Source organism: Sphaeramia orbicularis, chromosome 14 (genome assembly GCF_902148855.1).
Source record: "Sphaeramia orbicularis chromosome 14, fSphaOr1.1, whole genome shotgun sequence".
Classification (NCBI taxonomy): domain Eukaryota; kingdom Metazoa; phylum Chordata; class Actinopteri; order Kurtiformes; family Apogonidae; genus Sphaeramia; species Sphaeramia orbicularis.
The window spans coordinates 43,763,812-43,788,240 of NC_043970.1; the positions used below are offsets into that span (position 1 = coordinate 43,763,812).

Here is a 24,429-nt window from a genome sequence, read left to right on the forward strand (position 1 = left end):
TGTGGTATGGCATCCTTTTATTTCTTATGTAGAACTGCTGACTATGCACCTTGGCTCTGGATAATGTGTACTGTGTACAAAGTGATTGGGAGACTATATTGTGGAACCGTTTATTTTATGTTTTTGTTTTGTCTTGTGACATCTTATACCTTTGTTCTATATCTTAGTGTTTGTCTTACTTTTCTGTATGTTTGAAGAACTTAACAAAAATACATTGATTTATATATATACATATACATATATATATATATATATATATATATATATATATATATATATACATACACACACACACACACACACATATATATACATACACACACACACACACACACACATATATATATATATATATATATATATATATATAATATATATATATATATATATATATATATATATATATGTATGTATGTATGTATGTATGTATGTATGTAAAACTTTCATCCTCAGCCACTGCTCTAAATATCCTGTGCTGGGTAGTGAGCAATGGGATTTAATGTGTGCCTTGTATATAATACCCAGTTACACTTAGTCTTCTTCATTATACTTATTTCTATCCTTTACTTTTTTACCCTTTATTGGTCTGTGGAAAAAGGGATAGCAGACAAAAAAGTCATTGAGCAACTGCTATGCTTAATCCTGTGCATATGACGAGAGAACATCTTGAATCTTGAACACTTTGTGCAATGTTAAATAAAGTATCGTGCCCCTTTAAAGACATGCTGAAAAGTGCATTCTTTTGAATAAAAACCGTCAAAGGTAAATTACAAGTCAAGTATTTCATCACAAATGCAGTGGCTTATAGCAATCCCACCCACATTAAAGACACACAAACATACTCCACTTTTACAGCCACATAAAAACACGGTTTGAAGACAGCTACACCTGTACACCTTAACCTATGGCTCTGTGTTATTTGTGTCACGATCATGGATGCTGTCTGTCCATATGTGATTCTGCACTGATGTAATATATGTGATTATATTGTATGTGCAGCTTTTGTATATTAGGATTATATGTGATGTGTCTGTATGATTATACTGATGCTTTACTGTCCTCTTTTCTCTTTTAGCTTTTTTATCTTTATTGATTTATCTTGTCTCTTATCTGTCTTAACTCTCTCTTTTTAATTAATGTGCTGTAATATCTTGTTTTTTAAGAGTGCCTATTGTCATCAGGCCGGGGACTACAGCAGGATACTAGCCATCTTGGCTAAAGCTACCCCTTTTTACTGTTATTGATACAGTTCATTAATTGGAATTGTCCATGATACAATAAACTAATAAACTAAACTAACGCAGTAGCTTATAGCAATTTAACTTGACACAAACCTCAGTATGAAACATAAATACTAAGTCTATATAGCACAAACTGACCAAGCAGTTTTAGTCTTTAAATGGTTCTGTCCTGTTAACTTTTGCCAGATTTCTCCTAAATTCACTCAGAGAAGTTCATTCTCTAGTTTTCGAATTTGTGGCTAAACTAGCTTGATTGACATTTTTTTTGGTCGAAATCCAATCAACAGTTCACCTTACATCGGCAGCAATAAGCGGTAGGAAAATACACCTTCAACGGCAACAGAACATCCACATTTCTGGGCAGCTGTTCCACGAAATCCACCCAAATTTTCACCGTCAACAATCACCTTTTGCCCGCAGGAGAAGAAAACACTGGAGTCCTGAAGATGGCGACACTTAGTTTAGTCTCGTGCCAATAGCCGTTCACAGTAAAAACACTGTAGTTCGGCAGCGGAAGAGTCTCAAACTCTAAAATACCAATGTGCACTCGGTAGTATTATCCCAGAGTCCAACACGATCAAATAAACTGGAGTCCCAAGGTTATTTCTCTCACTTGTTGTCTTATGTCCGCTCGCAGTAAGACATTTTCTTCTCAGCGCCATTTTGTGTTTTCCGGTTTGTTGCCGAAGCTGACCTCTGACCTGCTCACGTGACAAAAGAGGCCAATTTAAACACATGTAACATGTTTAAAATGAACACATATTATTATTTAACTACTATTAATCATCGACCCACTATGAATTAGTCACCAAAAGTTCTCTCTTTAAAATACAGTTTCGCTTCTTAAAGGATATAGTAAGTTTCACTTCCTGTCCGCTAAGCGGGCGTGGTCAGAATGGTTAAAACAGTAGATGTGGATAAATTAAAGTGGATTAAACATATCGAAATATAGTAATGATGCACCAACAGTACGTTTTTATGAATAACTAACATTACTGTATCATAATTGTGATTTATTTATTTTCCCACTCGTTTTTGAGTCTTTTGGCCGAGATTTGCGTTAAGGTCTCGCGAAAGTTTGTTACATAGAGGCAGGGCTCAATTAAATTACATTTTGAACCTGATATATGGATCTGATAAATATAATTTTGATGGCAGAATGTCCTGAAGACATGTAGTTTGTTAAATATGGTTACCTTTTTTTATTTTAGTGATGTTAAGGTTACAGTATTGGTTGAAATCTCAAAGTAAATAATAGGAGAGAACTGGATGTGAATACTGTTTAATTAAAATAGTGCGTTTTATAGTCCAATGTACATAATGGCAGATGAAATATACATTACATGAAGTTCACACAATAACCAGTATTTGACAATAAAGACCCACATATACCACTGAAGAGTTGAGAAACTATAAATGAATGAGAACCTGAATGAGGCAGGGGATTAATGAATGTTTACGCTAATATTCTAAGGACTTTTCTTGTGTTTTGTCCAGTTAAAAACATTTCGGCTGAATCCTAACATCTGAGAAGCCACTAAGACACTAATGAAGATGCAGGAGGGATCGAACATCATCTGCCCAAGATCCACAACATGACATGTAGTCACATACAGCTGCTCTCAGATCAGTTCAGTGACAGCCTTTGCCTTATTAACTTCACAAACAGGGACATAATAAAAGCTGTGGTGCTTAAAAGCTGCTGCACATGCTGTCTGTACGTTTATTATCACATATGTGCTCTTTCTACACTATACCCACCCCTCCAAAGGCCCTATAACAGCTTCTACTCCAGGGTCTGAAGAACATCCAGTCATGTGGTAATGTTAGGAGGTTCTATCACTGCCATCTATAGGTGAATATGAGCATAACAGGTAGTTCAACTGAAACTGAGACAGTATAGTCACTAACCAGTTGCCCATGAAGGTGGAATAATTCTGTTCCCAGATTTTCTGTTTTTATTCCTCTTTTTATTCCTATAAATCACCTTTGACCTACAATGATTACACAGTGAGTCCCAGTTACACTTTACCACCACGAATAAATCACATTATCACCGAACTGTATTTATTATTATTGTTGTTAAAGATGCATGACAAATCTGATGTACTATTTTTTTTCTTTGTCCAAAATTCAGACATATCTTCATAAAGGATAAAACTTATGAATATTTAGACATAAAATACAAATTTTAGGTTTGACAGGATCAGAAACATGATTTCCTGAAAATAGGGCATAGTTAGTCTGGGACATTTTCTGGATTCTGGTGATTTCAAGTAATTTATACCAAATACTGGAAACAAAACAGCTTCTAAACTTCTGGAAATCAAGAGAAAACTCTGTGCATTTCTCCAGGTAACTATTGATCTGTGATTTATAACCTCCCAACACTATGCACAAAGGAAAAACTGACCTCCAAAAGAAAAACAAGACATGCGTCTGATGAATTCCCCATTTGTTTCCATTTATTGTCAGGTATAATAACTTTTACACTACAAAGAATGACTGAGAAACAAAGGGCCGATGCTATACTTGGATAAATTAATTTGCAGGATATCATATTTGGGTTAAACCTGGGACAAAATGCCGTGCGAGTGACGTAAGACTGGACGAATGGGAGGGATGACGTCGGCGATCCGGCTGTGTCGTAGACAGAGGTGTTTCTGCTCCATGATGCGTTCAGTGTTCTCCTCTTAAGACCGAACACCAGGGCACCTCTGACAGAACCCATTAGAGGAAGATAACTGAGAAGTGGAGCTGTTTGAGATCCGTTAAAGACGACACATCAGATTTCTCCAGTCTCATCACTTGCATTTGGACGTCGTAATGGCAGTCGTGGGCAGAGACTCTAAAGTCAGAGCATCATGAACACAGCAGTGCATCTACGATCAGAAGCAAACACCTGCACTGATCTCATCCTCAACACGGGATGTGTCAATAAATTAAACAATAAATAAAAGAATAAATAAACCAATAAATAGCGTTGTCGTATAAATAGTCGTGGAAAACACAAACCTGTGCATGGACTCTTTTTGCAGACAGTTTTCCTGTACATACACACTCATACACATCAGGATTAGCAGAACCAACATAATCATCGAAACAGGGAAGAGTAAAAGTACACGATACATAGTTTTTCTGTCCTGTTCAGCTCGGTACGTGGCGGCTGTCATACCGTACAGGTCAGATGCAGGTCCTCTCCTACGAGCAGGCGTTCTGTCCTGATGCATCATGCTAATTTTCCATCACACAAACCTCCTTGGACTGGATGGAACATACAGTGCATAGTTTACAAAGCCGAGAGTTTACATCTATACAGACAAACCTATACAATACAGCTTTTATCGTAAAAAAAAAAAACTCCCTTTTTCTCCTTCTCGTTTGTTCTCGTCTTCGTTGATCTCTGTGCTTCCATGAATCTGATTAAATCAAGTGAGGACAAAACCCCCCCATATGTCCAATTCTCTAAATTGCACAGTAAGATGTTTCCAGTCGTCTTCTAATCCAAAAACCTCCTATTTTTAGTTGATATAGATATATATATTTATATAGGTACATATTTATATATAGCTTTATTTTTTGAATGATTCATTTTTGGTTGCTTTGTGGAAGAAGAGAAACAAAGTGCTAACGTACAGATTTGTTCTACAGGCTCAACCCATTCTGTTTGGACACTGAGAACCTGGTGGAGATGAACAGGGGAAGCCAATCACATCAATGTGCGTTATCAATACACGTCTCCTCTTTGATCCAGGCTCTGCTATAGAAAGACGTTGTGTTTTTAGCTGGAAGAGGCCCCGGGTTCCAGAGTGCCCGGCGTTCCGCTGCGTTCTGCGGCTCAGAACCCGGGGCTGTCGTAGCTGCTGCGGCTGTAGTAGGTGTGGTGGCTCCGGCTCCGGCTGCGACTCCGGCTCCAGCTCCGGCTCTGGCTCCGGCTCCAGCTCCGGCTTCGGCTGTGGCTCCGGCTGTGGCTCCGGTTGTGGCTCCGGCTGTGGCTCCGGCTCCTGCTGTAGCTGCTGTAGCTACGGCTGCGGCTGGACCGCGACGGGCTGCTGTCGTAGCTGGAGGACGAAGGGCTGGGCCGGTAGTATGGGATGGGCCGCTTCCGGGCACTGGGGACGAGAAAAGAGGAAGTTAGCTGAGAAACGGGAGGACGGTGGGGTGGACGGGTTAGTGCGGGGGTGTCAAACTCGTTTTAGTTCAGGGGCCACATTTGGCCCAATTTAATGTCAAGTGGGCTGGACCAGTAAAATAATATCATAATAACCTAGAAATTATGACAACTGTTTTTTTTGTCTTTGTTTTAGTGCAAAAAAATAACATGAAAATATTTACATTTACAAACTATCCAAACAAACAAGACGAGAATAACCTAAAAAAAAAAAAAACATTTCTTAAGAAAGATAAGAGCAATTTTAACAATATTATGCCTCACCTTATCATATGGATCATATCTACAAATATACTAAACATTTAGTTACAGGCAGAATATTGTTAAAATTCCACTTCATTTTCTTCAGACATTTCAGGTTGTTCATATTTGTTCAGGTTATTCACATTTTACCGTTAAAGGATAGTTTATTATAATTATATAATTATAAAGTAGGATATTTTGAAGCAAGTAGTAATTTATTTATTCAACTTAAAACCTTAAAATTGCAGGATATTATATATATAAAAATATTAGAGATGATTTATGAAGTAAAAAATAATATTGTTCTAAATAGAATTCCAGATTCCTTTAAATTAAGGCTAATTCTAATTTCAGAGGTCTTTCTATTAGAGAATGGATTAATGTGAGGACAAATGTGAAGTCTAGATGGATTTGGGTTGTGGGTGTGAAATTATGAGATGGATTTGATAGTGAATTTAAGTTGTTCACTTCTGTGACAAAGTTTAAAAAATGCCTTAAGCATAAAAACATTCAGGAACATTAAGTTGAGATGGTAGATCTGTTTTTGATGTTGTTACTTCTAGTCTATTCCTTTTCTGGTTTTTATGTTTATTATAATTATTGTACTAAGTGCAATGATTAATGTACAAACCAAAATAAACAATTCATTCATTCATTCATTCATTCATTCATTCATTATTAATGCAAATATTTTCATAATTTAATGTTATTTTTTTGCACTAAAACAAAGAGGAAACTTAGAAATTGTCATTATTTATAGACATAATGTAATATTATTTCTTTCATAATAAACAAAGAAGAAAATTTGGAGTCATCCCTTATAGGCTATTATGCTGTTATTTGACTTGTGATCATATTTGGTCTGTATGCGGAACCTGAACTAAAACCAGTTCCACACCCTCAACTCTCCAGTGCAGTTTTTACATTATGTAAATTCACCCTGCAGGTTGGATTTGAACCTTTGTTGGGCCGGTTCTGGCCCACGGGCTGCATGTTTGACACCCCTGGGTTAGTGTTAAAGGACCGGTCGGTGTCAGTTAGAGGAGAATAAACACGTTAGGTTCAGAGTCAGATTTATGACCTGGAAAAGAGCAGCTGTGTTAAAAAGACGGAGCTGTAAAACCACAGCAGAGAAATGCAAAGTGGTTAGTTGAAGCTCTTAGATTGCCGTGTTAATAGCCACCCTGTGGAAGGTAATTAGCTGTTAGCTCCCAAATGTACCTTTAGTTCACAGCGGAGGCCCACACCCACTAAAACAACACTCAACAGTGCGAGGAGAGATATCAATGCCATCGAGGTGTGGTGTGTTTCACCTCGTCAAATGAGCAGAGGTGGAGATAACACCACCTGCGTCTGCACTATCAGCTTAAATAAACCTCGACAGCATTTCAATCTCAAACACCAGACCCGAACGGCTGGAGCTGAGGTTCCATGTGATGAGAATGTGGTTAGAAGGAGCAGAGAGAGGACAGAGAAACAGGAGGAGGCCAGGTTTACTCTGGGGAGCTCTGATGGTTTTGCTTCAGGAGTCAGACTAGTAAGGTCCTGCTGCACGGCAACTGTTACCAGGGTAACCAGCCTGCAGCTCAGCTCAGCTCAGCAGCATCCCGTTGTCGTGGCGTCGGGACCTTTAAGGCTGGAGTGAAAGATGACAAGGAACAGCATTTCACCTGAGCGTATGTACACCTGGAGGACAAACGGACTTAATCTGTAGCACAAACAGATGAAACTGTCAAATAAAAAAACAAAAAACAAAAAGTGGTCCCAGTCATAACAAACCCTGCCCCTCGCACGAACTGTAGCTTATTTTAGCATCGATCCAGCTGATGTCATCATGTCTGTGCGTGTGCTGATGTCAGCATATCTATTGCCTCTATATTTGTGCCAAGTTTGAAGGAAATTGAAATAAAATTGATGTTTTTATAGACATTTCAAAATTTTGCTCATTATAAGTAAAAGGAAAAATAAAGATTTGAAAAATTCAGAAAAAAATGTGAACTTTGACTTACTTTTTCCAAAATGTTATCACATCTATTCTGGGTCACTGGCAATCTATAAACCCAGTTTGGTATGAATTCAACAAATAGTTTTACTGCTACAGTGTAAACAAACAAATAAACCAAACCGGGGGGGAGATAATAAATAAATCACTATTGAAACAGACTGTGATGAGCTTTCAAGATGCAGCTTTTAACAGAAAATAAGAGTCTCCACATAAAATTATTAGCACCACATAGGAAAAATAAAAACACTTGTCACTGCAAGAATAAAGTTGGAATATTTTGAGAATTAAGTTGTAGTTTAAAAAAAACTCAAAATTTAACGAAAATAATGTCATACTTTTATGAGATTAAGTCGACCACTTCAGTCAGTTCCTCCTTGACAAAAGGGGCAGTTTGCTCCAAATCTGTTTGGTTCTTACGACAAAACAAACTCAGTCATGTGCGAACTGTCTTCAAAGTCCTTCAACTAATGCTAATGTGTTAAGGGTGGGCGGGGCTAATAGACTCAGTATTTGGTGGGCGGGGCTAATAGGCTCAATATTTGGTGGGGGGGGGGCTAATAGGCTCAGTATTTGGCCTTTGTGCGTAAACCCCAAATGAAGGTAGAACCTCACAAAATGTTCCAAGTTCTTCATTATGTGACGAGTGGGTACGACTTTACTCTCATAAATGATATTTTTCCTGCCTGTTTTTCAATTACGACATTATTCTCATAATGTTATGGCTTTATTCTCATAAAATTGCAGATTTTATCTCGATATTTTACGACTTCATTCTCGTAGTGAAAAGTGTTTTTAGTTTCTTATGTGGCCCTAATACGACGTCGTAAGATTCAGTTCAGAGGAAAAAAGACATCGTATTTAAATGAAAGAACAAGTAAAGCAGAAATCAGATGAATCCCCTAATGATCCAGTGGGCTGAGACCAATACATGTGAATTAATGTAAGAAAAAAATAAATATAAGGTAAAGATCAGTTTGGTAGAAGAATGAGTGAACTGAATCTACAGCAGGGGCTCAGATCTGAGACGAGGACTAAATCAAATACATGTAAGCATTAAATAAAATTCAGTGAATCTGAGACAAAACTAAATAAAAAACACCTGTTTGTGCTGCTTTTATTTTTTGTTTCATCCCTTTTTGAAGGCTGGTATCGTTTTATCTTAGAGCGGTTTGTTAGAGGGTCATAAAAATTAGAACAAACGTTCACCAGGACATGAGTACAAACTGAGGGTATTTGGACAAACAGAGGTCAAATGTCAAGGTCACTGACTTTTCTGTTGGATTGCATTTCAAATGGATAAAACATGTTAAACAAGAAAAGCACTCGGAGAGTGCAGACCTCTGCCAAGGCAGATCAGTCGTCCCCCGCCCCCCCAATCACCACCACCATCTGTTTCAATAAATAAATACTGTTTGTGCATCTGTACGGATGAGGATAACAAAGACATTATTAAACTATGGTGTCAGTGTTGCTGCATACTGTTGCTTTCTTGAATAAAATGCACCTAAAACATCATATATGGGTCATTTAAATGTAAAAGTCAATTAGTTTTTAAACCTCCATGATCCGTCAACTTGTAAACTGATCTCATCTTGTCTTAAAACGCTCATTAAAAGCTCATCATAGATGAAGGAGGCGGAGTTCTGACTGAGGACGCACATGATCAAACCAGTAAAAGAAACAACACATCCGATTAAATAAACCATGTATGACATCTGTTCAACACTGTGACTAAAGACCTCAGAGGATTCATCCGCTTCACACGTCATATTTACTACACGACAGTTATTTCCAATGATGTCTTCTTTCGTTAAATGTCTGTTTCTTCGACTGTCGGAGGGGGGAGAGGCTTGAGGGGATAGAAACCAGACCGGATCTGCTGACACCACAGAGGGAATACAGGTTATTATTTTTACATTATTACTATATCTGCACATTTAACACTGACTGGAGCCATTTTCAGATCATTGTTTGTACTATAAATGTGTAAAATCATTAGTTAACAGCAGCAGAACATTAATAAAACCATTGTTTATTATTGGACATGAATCCCTCATAGCCATGTTGAAAAGGTCAAAGGTCATTTTCATGTTTTTCCCAGTTCTCCAGTGGAAAATAGGATGTGAGGGGGTGTTCAGGTGCAATTTTTGAGTCCGTAACTAGTATTTACCATAATTCCCACACCATGTGAAGGCATCAGACATTAGACAGAGCCCGCCCCCCCCCCCCCCCCCCTCATCGTTACCAGTCCGTCCTGATGGACAGAAGGTGGAGAACATAGAAGTCTGGATGTTCTACCTGGTGATCCTTCGAGCCTCCATGAAACTGGGTGAATCTCTTCTCCGTTTGCGAATGGGCGAGAAGCTCCGTGAGCGGCGGCGAGCTCTGCTGTCAGTGTCGGAGCGGTTCGGACTGTCCCTCTCTCTGCAGGACACGAAGGACACGATGAGGGACAGGACAGTAAAACAAACCCCGTGTGTGTGTGTGTGTGGATAGTGCGAAGGGGGCGTGGCTGTACCTGGAGGCATTCTGGCGGTTGTGCGGGGACTTGACTTTGCTCGGGCCTCGGTCTCGGGAGGCGGAGCGTGACGATGAGCGGCCGCTGCTCCACGAGCTGCTGCGCTGCCTCAGGTTCTGTTTGCTCCGGGACTCCTCCTTCTTCCTGCCTGACAGGTGTCGTCCCGGAGACGGTGACTGGCTGTGGTGGTGGGCGGGGCCTCGACCGGAGCGGTGGTGGCGCTTCGACGAGTGGCTGCCTTTTGCCCTGTGGCGAGAGGAAACAACAGCGATGTGACGGTTAACCCTTTCAGACGTGGATTATCTTAGTCAACATTCTTTTCCTGAGTGTTTTTATTCATCTAAAACAGGAGTGCCAAACTCATTTTAGTTCAGGGGCCACATTCAGCCCAGTTTGAGCTCCAGCAGGCCAAAGCATTAAAATAACAGCATAATAACCTATAAATAATAACAACTCTAAGTTTTTCTCTTTGTTTTAGTGCAATAAAAAACACAAAATTATGAAAATATTTACATTTATGAACTGCCCTTTCACAAAAAGATGTGAATAACCAGAAAAATGGAAATTTCTTACGAAAAAAACAATATTATGCCTCAACTCGTCATTTGTACATGTGCATTACACACAATATTACACAAATATTTGATAACAGGCATAATGTTGTTAACATTTTCAAGTTTGGAATTTGGACCTTACAAAGGAATGATTTCTACAATATCATGTGTCAGATTATTATTAACGACTTACAGATCTGATCTAAAAATGTGCAAAACAATTACTAAAATATTGTTAAAACTGAACTTCATTTTCAGGTTTACATTTTATTGTTTATTTTATTCTTTTACTTGAGATCACATTGGGCTGAATATGGCCCCTAAACTAAAACCAGCTTAACATCCCAGACTGTTAATGTCTTCAGTGTCATTTTTGCACCACGGGCTGCTTTGGAACCTTTGGAGGGCCGGTTTTGGCCCACGGGCTGCATGTTTAACACCTGTGGTCTAAAAAAAAAACAAAGCAATTGAATTTTTTTTTTCAAATCTATTTTTTGTGATAAATGTTATAAATGACTGAGCGGCGCCTTCACTATAACTCATCGACATAAAAAGACAAGAAATTCGAACTCGTCTTAACTAATGAAACAATCTGAATCTTACTTTCTCTGGTGGCGGGAGCTCCTCCCCTTGTGGGCGTGGTTATGCTGGGAGTGGGTGGAGTCGCTGCTGTGACCGGGGGAGTGGGAGGTCTTATTGGCGCCTCTCTGGCCCCCCCTCCTAGCCGATGTCTGGGCTGCTGACCCCCCAACGGCGGTGGCGGCAGCAGCGGCGGTCCTGCCTTCCACGCTCCCAGCCTCTGCCGCCGCGAATGCCAGCGCCGCTTGGCTCCTGCTGGGGGCGCTGTGGAGCTTGTGCTCTCTCAGCAGAGCAGAACCGGCAGTCAGGGGGCGGAGCTTCTGCAGAGAAACCATGACCAACAAAGGAAGAAAAGAAAACAAAAAAGAAAACAGGACAAAAGGAGCGTTAGAGAGTTTCCGGGCGGGCGTCGGACGCTACGGTGAACCAAAAGAAGGTAAACATCTAAAAGAAAAAGGTCTAGGTTCTCTCCATATGGCTTATAGATAGTCCTCTATGGTGCAGCGCATGCAATACTTGGCATGCAAAACCATAATGAGTTGAAGAAATCATAATCGCAAAACAAACAAAAGAACTAGGAAGAGGAGGAAGAGAGGGAAAAAACAAAAAGAAGGGTGAACCAAATCAGTTTAAGAGCAGAGGCAGAAAGAAAAGAGCTATAGATCTGGAAGAGTAGAACAGAGGACTTCTTCATTTTTTTAGTAATGGTTGAAAAAAAAAATGAAACCAAACAAACAGAAAGAGAAGACAACTTGACGGAACATCACAGAAATGGAAGGAACAAAATAAAGATCACAATTATTGAATCAATCGAATCAGAAAACAAATCGTCTGCTACTCAATTTTTCTGTTTCTGGATTTTTTTTTCCTGAAGACAATTGCTGAGATGTGAACAGCGACCCATTTTCTTTGTTTTTTTTTTAATGGTTACTCTTGTTTAACTCCCTTCTGGTTAACATCCACTTACCAATAAAGTGGTATTCCCTCCTTTAGTAGGTAAGGTATGAAGAAAAGGGAAAAGTGGGGCAACATAAGTGCATCATTAGATTCACAAAATGCAAGAGAAAAAGACACAAAACCCTTCCCTGCCAGTGACTCATGAGACAATGCATGGAAATCAATGGAAAAGAACTCAAAAGCAAAGAGGAAAACCACAATGTGCAGGGAATACCTCACACATAGAGTCAATCCTCTGGGCCAGTGACCCTCCTGAACATCCGAGAACACCTGGACAGGGTTTACCTGGGTCAACTCCATGCATCTACCACAGGGCAGCTTTACACTCGCTCAAACAACACACGTGTGGGCGTGAAGGAGACTCGGCTTGATCCAGATTTTTAAATCAATTACCTTTAAATGACTTGATTTTGTGTTTTTAGAACCAAGAAAAGCCTTTAAATCAGTGCAAAGTCAGTGAAATAAGGAATAATATGTGAGTTTAGGTACAAAAAAACTCCCTTAAAGCTGCAATTCTTAGTAAAAAACTGGCATTTTTAGACATTTTTCTTACCGTCAACAACTCGATAACAAACTTATTATGTATCGTACAGCTCCAGTCATCAGCGTTAATGATCATTTCAAACATAGACTGGATAAAATCACCTGTTTTTATTACATTTTTATAAGAAAGATGACAAACCTTCCTGAAATGATAAAATGTCTGAGGCTCCGTTCAGATGCAGGTAAATGTGGAACAAGTCCGATTTTTTTTGTCCATACGTGACCTGTATCCAATCTGTTAGAGACAGTTTGAACAGCACTAATCTGATTTTTATGTAGTCCTAAATCTGATACGTATCCAATCTTTTTCAATGCGACTTCGGTCTGAATGTCCAGGTCGCATTTATCCAACCTTTATATCATTGAAATGCGACAAACGTCCCAGCTCTTCGTCCTCCATATTTCCTTTTGTAAACACAGTGTGTGTCTACATGGTCTCATATTCCATCAGGACCTCTTTAGTGCATGCGGGTCACTTCAGGGTCACATTCAGTTCAGACTCAAAACTGATAGAAGTCGCATTTAATGTGGAATATGAACCGACACACAAAAAAAATCGGATTTCCCCCAAAAATCCAAATTGTGCATTAAGACCTGCTGTGAATGGAGCCCTTAGAATAACTATCTGCTATACCTCTTCATCCACCAGGGGCGATGCAGATGTTTATCATGCTCTCTTTATATATAGTCTATGATTACAACAACACTGACCTCGTCATTTACGCAGACAGTGTGTATATTCATCCGCAGTGTAATATAGTCCCTATAGATCCACCACTCAGAGTAAACTTGCAGGTTTTTCTCTTTTTTTGGTGATGTTTTTCTGAAGGTTCACACTTTAAATGTTCGCTCCGTGGACTTGTTGACGGTAAGAAACCTCTAGAACACAGGTGTCAAACATGTGGCCCGGGGGCCAAATCTGGCCTGCCAAAGGGTCCAGTCTGGCCTGTAGGATGAATTTGTAAAATACAAAATTACACTGAAGATATTAACAATAAATAATGTAAAATCATTTTAGTTCAGGTCCCACTTACAGACCAATATGATCTCAGTTGGGTCAGAACCAGTAAAATATTATCATAATAACCTATAAATAATGACATCTGCAGATTTTTTTTCTGTGTTTAGTGTAAAAAGTAAAATCACATGAAAATATTTACATTAACAAATTATCCTTTTACAAAAAATGCGAATAATCTGAATGAATATGAACAACCTGAAATGTCTGAAGAGAAATAAATACAATTGTACCATATTCTGCCTGTTATTAAATGTTTTTTGTATTTCTAATAGTAATAAGTTATAATGCACATGTGTAAATGATAACTGATAAACAGCAGAATATTGGTAAAATAACATTTGTTTTTCTGAAGACATTTCCAGTTTGTCATGTTATTCACATTTTTATGGAGACGCTGTAGATGTAAACATTATCATAATATAATTTTACTTTTCCACTGTTATTATTTTACTGGTCCGTTCCACTTCAGATCATATATGACTGAATGTGGAACTGGACCTAACATGAGTTTGACAGCCCTGCTCCAGATAGGGTGTCAAAACATACGACCCGTCAAAACATCAATCAGGCCCATGGGAGGAATTTATGAAATGGAAAAAATTACTCTTGACATATTGACCACCATTTTAGTGGATCAGATCAGTAAAAATAATACCATAATAACCTATAAATAATGACAACTACAAGTGTTTCTCTTTGTTTTGGTGTTAAAAAAAAAAAATACAGGCAAAATATTAAATTTACAAACAAAAACTGGTGAATATCTGAACAAATATGAATAAAATGAAACTGTCTTCATATAGATCAGTATAATTGTAACCAATATTCTGTCTGTTACTAAATATTTTGTGTTTGTAGATCCACTGTATCTATATGTTATAATGTAGATTAATATAGATACTTAATATGAAATTTAATTGTACTTCTTTTTTTTATAATTTAATTTTTTTTTCATGTTATTCACATTTCCATAATTTAATTTTACTTCTGTCACATAAACAAACTGAAAAATTCGTATAAAATTATTTTTTATGCCTTATTATACTACTATTTACTGGTTCGGCCCACTTCAGATCCCATTGGACACGGTTGTTCATGTTATTCACATTTCTTTAAAGGATAGTTTGTAAATGTAAACACTTTTGTGATGTAATTTTGCTTTTTTCACTCTAAAACATAGAAAAAGTATGGAGTTGACATTACTTCTATATTATTATGTTATATTCCACTGGTCAGGCCTGAATGTGGACCTAAATGAGTTTGACGTCTCTGCTCTAGAATAAAACAGCTGGATATTTTTTACACTTGAACCTGTGTTTTCATCTGTGACTACGGGGCTAAAGTTTAGGGGCTGAATGCTGTAATGCACATTTGATAAAAACAGGATGAGATCTGTGAACCCAGATAATAGAGCTGGCTCCTCCGCATGCACTATTATTATTATTATTATTATTATTATTATTATTATTATTATTATTATTATTTATTATGTTCTGTCTGAGCTACAGTGAAAAAGCAAAAGCACCGACTGTTCCTGGCAGAAAGAAGAGCCACTGTCCACTAAAGAGAAGACGACTAAGCAGTAGAAGAAGAAGAGGAAGAAGAAGAAGAAGAAACACACAACCACTGGTGCTTATGACAATTAGAAACAGTCGTGGAAATCAATATGGTGAAATCATAGAAGACAGATGTACTAGTTCACCAACAAACAGAGAGATGCTGGACAAACAGGAATGCATTCTACCAGAACAGAAAGAAAAAAAAAAGAAAAGAAATGGAGAAAGTAATGGACCTGGAAGATAAAGCGAAAGGGAAACTGGACTTCAGAGTGAAGTTAAATAGGAAGAGAAAAACCAGAGCTCTACGTCAAATCCAATGGTTTGAATTAATTTGGCTGAAGACCACTGGTAAATAACAGAAAGAAGAGAAAGAAAGACAAGGAAAGAAGAAAGAAAGAAAGAAAGGAAGAAAGAAAGAAAGAAGGAAGAAGAGAGAGAGAGAGAAGAGAGAGAGAGAGAGAGAGAGAGAGAAACATTGACGTCACTCAGGCTAGGGTGCTTGTCACATTCTCATCTGCATAAAGATCACGTGCGTAGGCAAAGCATTACCTACCTTCCATTTCAATCAGTGACACGTATGCAATATCACAAAAAAGGAAAGAAAGAAAAAACAAACAAGGAGAAAGGAATGTTCTCCGCAGCGCAATGGGGAAAAAGACAATGACCTCTTTTAGTATCAGAGCTACATATTTAGTCCAAAGAGACTGAGGAGAAATAAACCAACCAACTAAAAGAATCAAAAGAACGAATAATAATAATAATAATAATAATAATAAAGAAAAAAGGGGAGGAAATAAAAACCCAGATGGAACTGAAACCAAACAAAGGATGAATCTAAAAACTACATGATTGCTTTGTCTCTTTTTCGCTTGTACAAATGCAGCCATATTTGTATCAAAAGAGGGAGGAGGGAAAGAAAGGGGGGGTGGGGAGGTGGATAGAGTTAATCGTCACATTAGTGGACATTCCATGTAGAGTAAAGACGCTATAAGGAGGAGGAGGAAGGGGCGGGGCAGAGGGCGGGGCATGCAGAGCTGCCAGATGTCAGAAAAAAAATAAAATGCCAGGACACAAGAGTGAGTCACATGACACAGATGGAAGGGAGGAGGGGGGCGGGTCAGGGGACGGGGGTCGGAGGGGAATCACTGCTTAGATGGACAACTAGAGTCGACACATTCTTAAGGGACCCCAGTCACGTGTGGGTGTGGTCCACCTCTGACCTCTGACCTCCTTTATCCAGTTACATTAACTGTGTTTAATGTTAAAAAAAAAACAAGGTTTTTTAAGAGTTTTTCCTCTTTTTTGTCAAATGAGCTTAAAAAAAAAAACGGTCCATTTAAAACAGGGGTGTCAAACATGCAGCCCGTGGGCCAAAACTGGCCCGCTAAAGGGTCCAATCTGGCCCACAGGAGGAACATGTGAAATACAAAAATTACACTGACGATAATTTAAACCACAGGTATGAAAATGGGTTTAGTTCATTTAGAGCCAAATACACTTAAAATACTATCATAATAACCTATAAATAATAACAACTACACTCTTGGTTTAATGTGAAAAAGTAAAATTATATTGTGAAAATGTTTACAGTTACAAACTATCCTTAAAGAAAAAATGTGAATGACGAACAAATATGAATAACCTGAAATGTGCATTTTTAGCAATATTCTGCCTGTTATTAAATATTTTGCACATCTTTATATCAACTATGATCTGTAAGTTGTGTTAATAATAACTTGAGACTGGAATTTAATTGAAATATTTGAAATTGCACCCTTTAAAAAAAATAAAAATAAAATTACAGGTTGTTCACATTTTTTAAGGTAATTTTTTACAGTAAAACAAACAGACACATTTTTTAATGTAATTTTTCACATTAAAAAAAAAGAGAAAATCTTTACATTTACAAACTATCCTGAACAAATATGAACAACCTGAAATGTCTAAAGAATCTTAAGTGCATTTTTAACAATATTCTGCCTGTTATTAAATATTTTGCACATCTTCATATCACCTATGATCTGTAAGTTGTGTTAACAGTAACTTGAGATGGGAATTGAATTGAAATAATTGAAATTGCACCCTTTAAAAAAAATAAAAATAAAATTACAGGTTGTTCACATTTTTTAAGGTAATTTTTTACAGTAAAACAAACAGAAAATCTTTATATTTACAAACTAGCCTGAACAAATATGAACCTGAAATGTCTTAAGAATATAATACTTAGAATACTTAATCAGTGTATTTGTACGAATATTCTGTCTATTATTAAATGTTGTGTGTATTTGTAGATCCACTGTGATCTGTACGTTATCATGAACATGTATAAATGATAAACTGAGGCAGAATATTGGTAAAATTACACTTATTTCTTTTTAAAGAAATATCAGGTTGTTCATGTTATTCACATTTTCATATTGTAATGTAACTTTTTTCACACTAAAACGAAGTGAAAAATGTGCATACAATTATATTTATAGGTTATTCTGCTATTATTTTACTGGTTTGACCCATTTTAGATCACTTTGGGCCGTGTGTGTGTGTGTGTTTGACAGCCCTGCTTTAACACAACACTCATGTTAACAAATGTGTGTGTTAGGTCGTAGACTGCGCCTGAGTCCATGTCAGGTAAAAGAGTTCAACTACAAGGACGTCACCTGAGATGAGATTAACAAACCAAAGCTGTTCTACTGGACATGTTCTACACCACACAGAGGCTGGAAATGATATTAAAAACAGAAAAAAAAAAAACAACATGTGTCAGAGCCAGACTGGGGGGTGGGGTGGGGTGGGGGGGTGTTAGCTTCTAGGGTCTCCTGTTTGACTCGAGCCAGACTAAAACAGCTGTGATGTTCATAATCAAACTCTTCCCTGGCCTTGGTTTGGTTCTAACCCACAGATAGAAACGAAACATCAGGGACAGAAGACTGCCACCTAGGGGGCAACATGCACATCGACATGGTAAATAAAGCAGTAGAGGAGCGAGTGGAACCCCTGGAGGTTTGGTCAGGAGACGTTTGACGCCTGGAGGAGAACAGGATCTAATGTTCTTGAAAGAAACACAACTGTATTGACAAGAAGAAGCTGGTACACATACCCAGGTCAACCTACGTGGTCCAGTTCCAAAGCATATGAGTGCTTTTTATATAAACAAGACAGAAAGATTGGGGCATTTATTCATGGGTAAAAAACCACTGAAACGGAGAAATTAACGAAGGAAAAAAAAAAAAGAAACAAGAAGAAAGAGAAGGAGAAGAGAGAGAGCACATGCAGGCTGAGTGTTTACGGAGGCTTCGGAGCTCATGTCAATGCTGATTCGTCACACAAACATTATTGGACACACACTGGGTTCAGTCTACATCATTGTGTTCCGTCCGACTACGGCTTTAAGGATCTGTTTACAGGACCGTCGGTTCCACAGACGGATGTCAGACTGAGCACAGGCAGCGTTTATCCAGGACCAGGTTCTGTTCCAAGCAGCCAGAACCAACCAGGAGAAGCCTCAGACCGGGAGGGAGGGAGGGGTGTGTGGTGTGTGTGTGTGTGTGTTGAGGACACTTTGCATTGTTCTGATTATTGGGTTTTGAGGATTTGTTTCAGAAACAGCTGATATCTGCAAACTTGAGCCATATTTGATCACTGAGCCCGTTTACATCTACAATAAAGATCTGATCAGGATCTGATTTGTGGATTTATATCAGATTATTCAAGTGATGCCAACAATATAATCTGATTATGAAGAATCTGAAGTTGTCCCCGATACTCCCATGTCTTTATACATGAATACAGGTTAATCAGATTCATTTAGATATTTGTACATCTGAACATGTGGAGAAAAAAAAAGATATTGTAGAAAATGTTTTATTCTGCTGTCACTAGTCTTAAAATAAAACCGAACAAAAATGTAATAAAACAATGAAGAAATGAAAAAAATCCAACAAAATTTGAGTGAAAATGAATGAATGAACAAAACTAAACAAAATTGCATAAAATGAAGAAGAAAAAAATGAACAAAACTACAAAAATTGAGTAAGATAATCAATAAAATGAACAAAACTAAACAAAATTGTGTACAATAAAGAAAAATCAACAAAACTAAACAAAAATTGTGTAAAACAAGAAAAAATGAACAAAACTCAACAAAAATTGAATAAAATAATAAAATGAACAAAATAAAAAAAAATCTGAGTAAAATAATGAATGAAATGAACAAAACTAAACAAAAATGGTGTAAAATAAAGAAATAATGAACAAAACTAAGCAAAAATTGAGTAAAATAATCAATAAAATGAACAAAACTGAATAAAAATTGAGTAAAATAATAAATGAACAAAACTAGACAAAAATTGCATAAAATGATCAATAAACTGAACAAAACTAAACAAAAATTGAATAAAGTAATAAAAAAATGAGAAAAACTGAATGTGAGCTGAAGACAATAATAGGACGTTTGATTCTATAATTTCTACATTTGAAATAAAAAGTTTTAGACAAACGTCTGAAACTGGATTTTTGGATTCTTTCTAAGTGCATGTGAATGCATCAGATCTGATTATGACAATGATCTGATGAATAATCAGATGTTGATGCTCATGTAAACAGACTCAATGATGAGGGCTTGAATTGGTCACATGGTCTGATCAGGCGTGTGGCGGCTGCAGCGGCGGCATTAATGAAACCGTTATCTGTGCTGCTTTCGCTGCTCTGAAGTTCCTTCAGACCTTTGAGGTGGATGTTTGAAGGTGTACCTGGTCGGGCTCAGGGCTTGTTTTGTTTTTTTTTTCATTTCTGTCTGGTCTCACGCCTCAGCAGGACGTGGACTCAGAGGACACAACACGTCTTTTTGCTCATTTAGTCAGAAACACGTGGCGCCTGTGCAGTTCCGATTTCCATTTGCGAGCTGTGGTGTATATGCTAATGACTGTGAGGAAACACTAGAGCTTTGTTCTGTGGGCTCCCTGCCTCTGTTACCGATAAACAACGAGCACAAACACAAAGACGGCAGAGGAGGCGAAGAGCCCCGAACAGAACAGCAGAACACACACCAGTCTAAAAAAACCTGAGAAGAACTGACAACAGAACAACAGCACATATTCAGCACAGAGGATTCAGAGAGTTCATGGCATCTGCACACACTGTTGGGTTACCATTGGAGTGGGAGGGGCTGGGGGCGGGGCTGGGGCAGGGCACAACAGAGGAGAGTACGTACATCGTTGCCCTTGTCGCGTCGGCGTGGTTGAGTCTGGGGGGGGCGCGGCCGTTGCGGCTCCGCTGGGTGTGGTCGCCGTTGTGCCAGGTGGGCGGGCTGTTGGGGCGGGGCGACAGCGACGCGCTCGACGCCTTGGGCTCGTCCGTCTTGAGCTTGGAGTTCAGTCTGGAACAGGAAGACGGGGAGGTGGTTACCACAGCAACAGCGCTGAAAAACACCGCTCACATGTGCAGTATTTGACTGTTAGTTCTTTAAACTAAATAATCCTCCTCAGTTATTATTGTTTAAAATCAATGACAGTCTGTTTTATTTTTTATAATAATTCAAATTTTTATAATAATTTCTATGTGAACATTATTACCTTGTATTTATCTTATTTTACCATGTATTTCCTTGTATTTATCCTTTATTATTATTATTACTTAAATATTACAGAAGATATTAACAGTCAATGATGTCAAACTCATTTTAGTTCCAAACTCCAATTTTTTTTTTAACCAATATTCTGTCTGTTATTAAATGTTTTGTTTACTTGCAGATACACTGTGATCTGTCAGCTGTAATGCACATAATAATAATAAGAAGAAGAAGGAGGGAGAAAGAGTAGAGAAGAAAAAAGGGAAGGAGGAAGAGGAGGAGAGAGAGGAGGAGGAAAGGAGGAGAAGAAAAAGAAAAAGGAGAAGAAGAAGAAGGAGGAGAAAGAGGAGAAGAAGGAGAAGAAGAAAAAGAGAAGAAGAAAAAGAAGAAAAAAGGAGAAGAAAAAGAAGAAGAAAAGAAGGGGGAGAAGAAGAAGGAGAAAGAAAAAGAAAAAGGAGGAGAAGAAGAAGGAGAAGAAGAAGAAAAAGGGAAGAAGGAGAAGAAGGAGAAGAAGAAAAGAAGGAGAAAAAGAAGGAGAAGGAGAAGAGAGAGAAAAAGAAGGAGAAGAAGAAGAAAAGGAGGAGAAGAAGGAGGAGAAGGAGAAGAAGAAAAAGGAGAAGAAGAGGAGAAGAAGAAGAAAAAGGAGAAGAAGGAAGAAGAAGAGGAGGAGAAGGAGGAGGAGGAGGAGGAGAAGAAGAAAAAGAAAAAGAAGAAGTAGTAGTAGTAGTAGTTGAGGCATATGACTGCTAAAATTGCACTTATTTTTCTTTCTTCAAAAAGTTGAAAAATGAATAAAATAAACAAAACCAAACAAAAAATACAATATGATAATGAAGAAATGACCAAAACCAAACAGATATTATTTTTCTTTACAAATTTCCATTTTTGAGGTTATTCACATTTTTCTTGTTAAAGGATCGTTTGTAAATGTCACCATTTTCATCATTTAATTTGACTTTTTTTACTGTAGTTGTCATTATTTGTGGGCTGTTCTGTTCTTATTTCTGACCCACTTCAGATCCAGTTGGGCTGAAAGTGGAGCCTGAACTAAAACGTCCCTGGATTCGATGTAGACTTGTTTGACCCTGATGGTAAATCCTCCGTTCATATGAGTTCATCACTTTTATCATTAATACATTTGGATTTAATTCTGTAAAACCGTCTTTTCTTTCTAACGTCACATAAATCCAGCTGTTCTAGTTTTGGTGCGTTCACTTACTCCTCATTTCTTCCGCTGATCCCAGCTCTGGCTGTAAAATGATGTCCATAAATGTGAGGAAGTATTTGGTTTTGCAGAATAAAATAGATTATTATTGTTTTGTGAAATTCCTCCCGGTGTAAGTGACGACGACACGTTCCTGGGTCAGATCTGACAGCGTTTACTGGATGTTATTAGGAGATCCATTTGTCTACTAATCTATCCCCGAGGGCCAGGATTAAAGGAGACTGACAGTCACCATAGCAACAGCTCAATAGTGTTCGCCAGAGCCATAGAGAGAGAGAGTTGCGACACATTTTGATGTTGCCACTACGGTGATCACATGGTTCATGTCAGCCTCAATAGTTCCAAACAAACAGTGTGCTGTCCTGTTCTTCTGTTGGATAGACAGCAATGAGAGGGTTAATACAGGAAAATACACAAACAAAACACACACTAGTGTGTTTACAACTGTTGTGACTACTGTATGTCTGTTAGTGTCAGTTGTGTTTCTACTAGGGATGGGAAGATTATCCGACACGCATGGATATGCCGACACGCGAGGGCACGATCTGAGTGCGCTGGTAGAGAAGCTGCGAGTGAATGAAAAGTTTGGAATGATATTGTGATGTATTGGTTATTGAATGTTTGTATCGATAAAATTTGATCTGTTCATTACAATATATTTTTACTTGCATTTAAAAGTGTTACTATTTATTTGGGTAAAATTTTTCTTTCCTTCAGATCCACGTTAACGTGCGCTGCGGATGTGTACACTGCACACAAACAGTCTGAGCTCCGTGGATGGACTGTGGCACAAGTGAATACTGTAGTCTGTATGTGAAAGTGACATAGAAGGAGGGTGACCACATGTGGTTTCTGAACGTGTACTTCTTAGTATATCAACTGTATTGAATACTGCCGTACATACAGGAGATACTTCCTTACACAGTGTCATACATATCCAACAGCGCATCTCAGAATACCTTGCGCAGGTGTCCCTTAAAGTGACAGAACCTTTTTCTGTTTTACCTACATTACAAATATATTACATTACAAATTGATTTGGCGAGGGAGCAAGAAGTTGAGTGTTAGAAACATGCAGAGAGATGACTTTGGAAACAAAGTCTTAACTTTTTCACCTGACTGAATGTGAGGCACGTGTTCTGAAATTGAACTAAAGCCACTTTCTAAAAAGTCATGGTCTTATTTGATAAATAAATAATCAAGCTCATTGAATTGCACTGCATATTTTTTTTACCAGAATGAATGTGTTCAATCAGAATGTGCTTATTTGCTCTGTATCATGATTTGGGTGTGAAACATATCGCATCGTGAGATGCCATACACACATCTTTAATATATCGGATCAGATATGCTGTATTGAGATGCATATCGTATCGGCCTTACAACTAAGATTCACAACCCTAGTTTCTACTACATGTGTGTTAGTGTCAGTTGTGTTTCTAGTGCATGTGTGTTAGTGTCAGTTGTCTTTCTACTGTATGTGTGTTAGTGTCAGTTGTGTTTTTCAGTTGTGGGGTTGAAACCACTGACAGGACTGACTTTATTTCTGTCAACAGTTTTAAGTTTAGTTGTAGTTTTAACAAACACAGGAAAAATCAAACTACTGACGGACATCACATGAAACCGTTAGGAAACAATAATAAATGACAAATAGAATCCAATAAGTGTCAAAGTGGACCCATATTTGGACCACAGTAAATTACACTAATGATCACATGACCTCAGCTGACAAACTGAACCCAGCACCAGCAGGTTCAACAGAACAACTCCAATCCAACCCACAGAACTGCATTTGGACTAACGGTACCCTCCCTTAGAACCTCCATCATTCTAGTTCTAGTGGTTCCATGTGAACAGCTGGACCAGTCCAACTATGGAACTACAAGACTACAGCTGAAAATCCAGCAGAACAGTTGGATCAGATAGAAATGGATCCAAACGAATTACAAATTATAGGAATCTGAGAAAATTCAGTTAAAGTGGTAAATACAATTATACTAGTGGGAAAAATCTGTATTTTCAAAAGTCAGAGTAGGGAAGATCTGTGTTGGTCATAGTTTAAGAATGAAATATTATCAACAATTTGTAATAGGAAAAAATTATAGCCACAAACAAAAAGAGCATTGTCACAAGTGGGCGGTGCCTGAGTGGGACTAATGTCATTCTTGGAGGGAGGAGGAGGAAGATGGAACCTGTTGGGATGGGCTTTTTTTTTTTTAATGTTGAGATGGTATTTTTAGGACTCCA

At 38.1% G+C, this 24,429-nt stretch overlaps 1 protein-coding gene across 1 annotated transcript in view; it reads right to left on the reverse strand.

Annotated features, from left to right (window-relative positions):
• Nucleotides 1–4,945: 4,945 nt before the first annotated feature.
• Nucleotides 4,946–24,429, reverse strand: part of srrm3 (serine/arginine repetitive matrix 3) — a 106,072-nt gene continuing 86,588 nt past the window's right edge. Inside the window, 6 exon segments of the mRNA XM_030153200.1 lie at nucleotides 4,946–5,353; nucleotides 9,959–10,084; nucleotides 10,179–10,424; nucleotides 11,336–11,631; nucleotides 20,601–20,617; nucleotides 20,620–20,765. Coding sequence (XP_030009060.1) covers nucleotides 5,080–5,353; nucleotides 9,959–10,084; nucleotides 10,179–10,424; nucleotides 11,336–11,631; nucleotides 20,601–20,617; nucleotides 20,620–20,765 — 1,105 coding nt within the window. The 3' untranslated portion in view covers nucleotides 4,946–5,079.